At 42.5% G+C, this 7,258-nt stretch overlaps 1 protein-coding gene across 1 annotated transcript; it reads left to right on the top strand.

The window, feature by feature from the left end:
* Positions 1-1,542: 1,542 nt before the first annotated feature.
* Positions 1,543-6,701, top strand: LRATD2 (LRAT domain containing 2). The gene is made up of 2 exons (XM_077271218.1): positions 1,543-1,750; positions 2,039-6,701. Exon 2 carries the CDS (start codon positions 2,044-2,046, stop codon positions 2,866-2,868), a length of 825 nt encoding a protein of 274 aa, XP_077127333.1. The 5' UTR covers positions 1,543-1,750; positions 2,039-2,043; the 3' UTR covers positions 2,869-6,701.
* The last annotated feature ends 557 nt before the right edge of the window (positions 6,702-7,258 follow it).

Below are 7,258 nucleotides of genomic sequence, written 5' to 3'. Positions count from 1 at the left end.
TAGTAATAATGCCCCCTCTGTCCCTCTATATCATATTAGAGCCCTCTTCTATCCCTCTTTAGAGTGATAGTTCCCCCTTCTGTCCCTCTATATAGTAATAATGCCCCTTCTGTCCTTCTTTATAGTAATAGTTCCCCCTTCTATCCTTCTGTATGATAATAGTTCCCCCTTCTGTCCTTCTTTATAGTAATAGTGCCCCCTTCTGTCCCTCTATATATTAATGTTGGCCCCATTGTGCCTCTACATAGTAATAGTGCCCCCTTCTGTCCCTCTATATTGTAATAGTGACCCCTTTGTGCCTTTACATAGCAATAGCGCCCCCTCTTTGCCTCCATAAAGTTGCAATAATGTGATCACTGATTGTGGGTGTGTGTGATCTGCCATTGTGACCTGACATTGCCCATGTAAGAAAGTCACACACAGAATTCCTTAGTTCTAGTTCCTTAAGATGGCTGTCCGTGATTAATAAAAAGAACCCTAGAGAGCAAAATATAAAATGTGAAAGATGATTTAACAAACAGGTTTTGCTTTTTAGTAGAGTTTTTAAACGAACCATTTCTGATTTTTTTCCCTATTTTTTTTTAATAAAGTGCTTTATTACAATACTTCAGCAACACATATATATATTTTTAAAAAAACATAATGCAGGTCTAATGGTGAAAAATGCCACAAATTGCTTAAAAAGTGATGGTGGTGCATTTTCATCCCAAATGCTGTGTGAATAGACCATAGAGAAAATGTATAAAATCCTAGACTACCCCTTTAAATGTGTGTTCAGTATTGGCAGATTCCATTTCATGTATCTGTTTTTAATATTTATATATAATACATATTTTTATTTTTTAAAAAAAATTTTGCAGTTTTTTTTATGGACAAATCTTGTTTGTAAATAATAGCCAATATTAAAAGCACTACAAACTGTGTATTTTTTTCACACTTGAAGAGCTCGTGTAGACGACCGTAAAAATCGGACGAGCGTCATCCGTCATTTGGACCGATTGCGTTTTTTGTAAAGTTTTCGGAGCAGATACTGAGCAGTTTTTGAATAGTTTTGAGCGTTTGCAGAGGATTTAAAAACTCTGCGTGCACACAGCTGAAGTATGTTTCTTGGGTTTTCTTATCTTTTTATAATCTAAATTCACATGGGACAAATGTAATGTTTTTTTCATGTGCTTTAGAGAAAAACAAACAGATAATAACAAACGTAAAATAATAAAAATAAAATGTAGTAAAAATTAAAAGTAATCTTTAAAAAACTACATAAAATCATGGCAATTTGGGGCATTTTTTTTTTCAACTCCAGTAAAAAAATATATAAAAGGAAAAGAGTTAAATATTTATCGGCGTACAAAATTTTTAAAATTTGCAAAATTTCAAAGTGCAAAATTTAGAATGAACTGGGACGTGCAGACAGGAAGGAGTTAATCCGAATTAGATGCATGGAGGAGCAGAGGGAGGGAGCAGCTGTATGTGCTTGTGTTCAGGAAGCAAACAATAAGGTGCACTGCCTCTTTAAATGCTAAGGGCTGTGTGTGCTCTTGTAGAGCTCAGCCGGATCTGGAGCTCTCTGATCAGTAGCTGGTGGCTCAGCCCTTGGTGTGACTGCTTCACTCTGGCACAGCCCACTATAGAGACACCAGGGCACGGCGGAGATCAACATGATCCATCCATGGTGCCTACTGAGCTAGTATCTACAGACACCTTGGCTCACAGAGGTGGCAGAGAAGGTCGTGCCTTGCATTTCTGCCTGGTAAGTTCTAAACTTCTTCATTCTTCTGCTTCGTGGGCTAGGAGACTGTTAGCTTTGTGATCTGCGCTTGCTACAGATCTCTCGTAGCTTTTTTTTAAATTATTTTTCTTGGTCTAGAAGTGGTTAAAAGCATTTGCTGAAAATGAAAGCCGCCCTTTCCTCTCCCTTGGGGTGTTTGCTTTCGTTGCACTGCTCAGGTTTCACCAGCACCTACAACTGGCCGCCTGGCATCCAACAGGTGGAATGTGAACTCTTACGGCTACTACTTTTTTTTTTTTTTTTCCCCAGGTGAAATGGGCAACCAGGTGGAGAAACTGACTCATCTAAGTTATAAAGAAGTGCCAACCGCTGATCCTACAGGTGTGGATAAGGACGATGGACCAAGGATCGGAGTCTCCTATATATTCTCGGCGGAGGATGACGACTTGGAGGAGCCTGGACATGACCCTGGAAAGCAAGGAACCATCCAAGAGGATCTGCAGTATGATCACTGCAACGAGGTGGAGTGCTCGGTTTATTATAGGGACGAATGTATTTATGAAAAAGGGTTTGGGGCCGGGGACCAGATGAGCACTTATTCCCCGGAGAACCTATTGAATAAATGCAAGCCTGGAGACCTGGTGGAGTTTGTAGCCAAGAACCAGTATCCCCACTGGGTGGTGTACGTGGGTGACTTTCAGGTGGTTCATTTATACAGACTGGAGATCACCAACAGCTTTATGACCGATGCCAGCCAAGGTCGGAGGGGCAGGATAGTCAACGACCAATATAAATATAAACCTTTGAGCCCTGAGATGGTGGTCCAGAACGCCATGGAGCAGGTAGGGGCCAAAGACCAGGAGCTGAGCTGGAGGAACTCTGAGTGCTTTGCTGCTTGGTGCAGATACGGAAAGAGAGAGTTCAAGATAGGTGGTGAGATCCGGATAGGCAAACAACCCTACAGGTTAAAGATCCAGCTGTCCGAAAAGAAAAGCCACACGTTGGAATTTCAAAGTCTGGAGGATCTGATCATGGAACGGAGGAGGAATGATCAGATCGGGAAGGCGGCGGTTCTCCTGGAACTCTCCAACCACCTCCACGCTGACGAGGAGGTCAGGACTGATCACAATGCCAACTGATGGATTAAAGCTGAAGGCTGCGAAATTGAGATGTTATAAGCCCCCTTTGGGCTGATTCAATGCAGTTTTATTCAAATGGCTTGTGAAAGGAAAGCTGATTAGCTCTGCTTCGGCATTAACCCCTTCACTGGCGGACCCCAGGTTTACTGCACAGGCTCCTGGTTTTTTTTGTTTTTTTTTACAGATTTGGAGTCCCCGGGTCATAAATCTGATTGTCGATGAAACAACTGAGAAGCACTATGCATTCAGCCGGCAACATTTGTGGAGTTTGGTAACAAAAGGGGGTTACTAAAATGAAGAATATTATCTATCACCAAAACTAATCGCTTTTATACATTTCGCACTTCTAAAACCAAATATTAGCACAGGAGAAAAAAAAAATGTATTTCCTTAAATTAAATTTTTTTTTTTGCCGTCGAGGAGCACAACACGGAGCAGCTTGTCAAGTTATTTTCCAAGCATCACACGTCTTCTCGTGACTGGGTCTTTGCATAATGGTCACGTTTCGTGCTCCATAAAAATGATTTGTACACTTTAATTTTGGGAGATGGGTGAAGAAAAAAAAAAAGCTGTTTTAGGGGGGTGAGGGTAAATCATTTGTTCTCATCTGAGATCTGGTAGACAATGAGAAGACGATGTGTAATGCTCGTGGAAATGCAACTGCAGTTTTGTTTTTTCTGGCCACGTTGATGTTGCCAGCGAATGGTTTTTGTATACGAGGAGTTTAACCCTTTGCGTCTGAAATGGCTGGTTGACGTGTCTTGGAAAAGGTGTGTGTACTGGGGCTCGCTGAGGAGTGAAATGGTTCAACGAAGGTGTCACTGGGTGGTCAGTGTGTACAGAGTGGCATGTATCAAGGTCTGGTGGAATGTCTATGGTTTAATACTAATAAATATATATATAATTTGAAGTAAATACTACGCATCCTGATGATCAGAGTGGCTAGAAATAATTTAACACATTTTTGACAATGGCCCAGGCTCACCGATGACTGACCTGAAAAAGTTATACTCAGAGGTGAGCCGGGTTCTCATGACCAAACCAATGTTCGCCTAAAGGTTGTTCACTACTATGACAACCCCTTTCTTGATCTAAATTTTGGCCCAATAAAATATAAAGGCCTATACTCTGCTGGCGCCGTTCTCACGGTGTCGGTACGCTCTCCGGGGCTCCCGTGCTGTTTTTGGGCGCTGGGGTCACGTGTCAAAGTGCTTGCAGGATGCGTTTTTTTTCTCCATAGACTTTTATTAGTGACGCAGTGTGACGCATTGCAACCGTCGTGCGACGGTTGCGTCGGACCGTCGCCACCAAAAAACATTGCATGTAACGCTTTTTGGTGCGTCGTCTGCAGCATTTCCGCCCCCTTCTCCCCGCACCTCACAATGGGGCAGCGGATGCGTTGAAAAACAGCATCCGCTGCCCTGGTTGTGCGGCGCTTGCACAGTATGCATCGGTGCGCTGCAACGTTGCACTGCGACGTGCAGTGCACGACGCTAATGTGAAAGTAGCCTTACTAATTGGTGCCGAAAATCTGCAACATCGAAAACTCATTGTGGGAACATAGTCTAAGGCCAAGTTCACACTAGGCGTTTTTGCTCAAAATGTTTTATGCTAATTTTCAGCTGCGTTTTACAGTACCAGCAAAGCCTATGAGATTTCAGAAATCTCATGCACACACAATGTTTGTTTTTTTTGGATATAGAGCATGTCACTTCCTTCAGCGTTTTTCACCCTTTGACTTGCATGGATTGTGAAAAAATGCACCAAGAACGGAGATATCAGGTTTTGCCATGTTACCTAATTCTATGGAATCAGACAAATCTAGCATGCCAAAACCGCTGCAAATAATGCATAAAAAAACAAGGAAAACATGCTTTTTTTTTTTTTTTTTTTTTTTTTTTTTTTTTTTTCCTGCAGCCTCTTTCCTACCAAAAGATTAGGTTTTGCAGGAGAAAAAAATGCTGAAAAAAGCACCTAGTGTGAATTTACCCTAAAATGGAGAATTTTTTTTTTTAAATTTATTTTTTGTGTCCATATTATGGCTGCAGATCAGTGATGCATCGGGAGGATGTGGAAATGGGTAGAACCACCACGTAGCAGCTTGATGAAGGCCTAGAGGAGACTCTCCGGCCTTGGTCTGGTGAATGGAGGCCCATGTGGTTGGTTGATGGAAGAGACCTGCGCTCTTGATCTGATCTTCCTCCACAAGTGTTGGGGAAGAACTCCGCTATATCAGGCAAACAGTCCGACTATTTAATGAACCCTAATTAGAAAAATGATTTATTTTTTTAAACATCCATTTAAAGAGTAACCATCATTTTTAATATTTGTTTCATAAATCAATAGTACAAATGGAAAAATAAGCGACTTTGTAATAGATCTTATCAGAAAAATTTACTCTCAAATCATCGGTAAAATCCCATATTCAGTGAAGACAGATTTTCCCATTACTGAGATAGGAGATGACAGTTGGTGCTTTTAAAATTCTATGGAGGAGCTAGAGGCGGACACCGTGCAACTGTACGAATTTCAATCCTGAGTTATAGGCTGTGTTCTACTCCACAGGACTAACCACAATTGTATTTGATGTCTTTGTGTCTGATGGCAAACTTGTCTACAGGTTCCTAGAGCCACCAGCAGAATAGTGAGTGCAGCTCTGGAGTATAATGTACAGTGGGGGAAATAAGTATTTGATCCCTCGCTGATTTTGTAAGTTTGCTCACTGACAAAGACATGAACAGTCTATAATTTTGAGGGTAGATTAATATTTAACATTGAGAGATAGAATATCAAAAATAAAATTCAGAAAATCACATTGTACAAATTTATTTGCATTTTGCAGTGAGAAATAAGTATTTGATCCCTCTGGCAAACAAGACTTAATACTTGGTGGCAAAACCCTTGTTGGCAACTGCAGCAGTCAGACGTTTTTGTAGTTGATGATGAGGTTTGCGCACATGTCAGGAGGCGTTTTGTTCCACTCCTCTTTGCAGATCATCTATAAATCATTAAGATTTTCAGTCTGTCGCTTGGCAACTCGGAGCTTCATCTCCATAAGTTTTCTATGGGATTAATGTCTGGAGACTGGCTAGGCCACTCCATGACCTTAATGTGCTGCTTTTTGAGCCACTCCTTTGTTGCCTTGGCTGTATGTTTTGGATCATTGTCTTGCTGGAAGACCCAGCCACGACCCATGACCCATTTTTAGGCTATGTGCATGCGTCCGGAATTGCCTTGGAAATTTCAGCGGCATTTCCGGAACTCCCTACCGTGGGAAAAACGCATGCAGAATTGGCATGCGTTTTCCCGCTAAACACTAGCGTTTTACAAGCGTAATTAACTTATAGAATGCTAACTGATTGACAGGTTGGTCACACTAGTCAAACATAGTGTTTGACAAGTGTGACCAACTTTTTACTATTGATGCTGCCTATGCAGCATCAATAGTAAAAAAGATCTAATGTTAAAAATAATTTAAAAAAAATCCCAATATTCTTACCTCCCAGCGTCCCCCGCAGGCTTCCAGCTCCTCGCGATGCCCCCGTTCCCAATAATGCCTCGTGGCAATGACCCCAGATGATGTAGCAGTCTCGCGAGATGCTAAGTCAACACAGGTGAGAATATCGGCATTTTTTTTATTTTAATAATTTTTTTAACAATTTTATATGGTTCCCAGCACCTGGAGGAGAGTCTCCTTTCCTCCACCCTGGGTACCAACCGCTAGGGTTGAGCGAAACGGGTCGGCCATTTTCAGACGTCGCCGACTTTTGGCAAAGTCGGGTTTCATGAAACCCGACCCGACCCCTGTGTGGGGTCGGCCATGAGGTCGGCGATCTTCTGAATCTGGTATCGGAATTCCGATACCGAGTTCCGATATGTTTGCGATATCGGAACTCGGTATCGGAATCCACATTTAAGTGTAAAATAAAAAATATTGATATACTCACCTCTCCGACGCAGCCTGGACATCGCCGCTGGTAACCGGCATCTTCCGTTCCTAAGAATGGCGCTTGAAAGACCTTTCGATGACGTCACGGCTTGTGATTGGTCGCGGCGGCCCACGTGACCGCTGAGCGACCAATCACAACAAGCCGTGACGTAATTCTCAGGTCCTAAATTCCTCATTCTAGGAATTTAGGCCATGAGAATTACGTCACGGCTTGTGATTGGTCGCTGAGCGGTCACGTGGGCCGCCGCGACCAATCACAAGCCGTGACGTCATCGAAAGGTCCTTCACGCGCTGATTGTTAAGAAGGAAGGCTGCCGGAAAGAAGCAGGGTGCGTCCGAGGGTGAGTATATACCTAATAGGAATATACTCACCCTCGGCTTCTTTCTGCACTGCATTGGGTTTCGTGTTTCGGCCGACCCCGACTTTTTTATAGGATCGGC

This window comes from Ranitomeya variabilis, chromosome 6 (assembly GCF_051348905.1).
Source record: "Ranitomeya variabilis isolate aRanVar5 chromosome 6, aRanVar5.hap1, whole genome shotgun sequence".
NCBI lineage: Eukaryota > Metazoa > Chordata > Amphibia > Anura > Dendrobatidae > Ranitomeya > Ranitomeya variabilis.
This window is presented reverse-complemented; position numbering and strand designations above follow the sequence as displayed.

Coding starts and splice junctions, on each gene's coding strand:
- LRATD2 (XM_077271218.1), top strand. CDS start 2,044: ATGGGCAACCAGGTGGAGAAACTGACTCATCTAAGTTATAAAGAAGTG.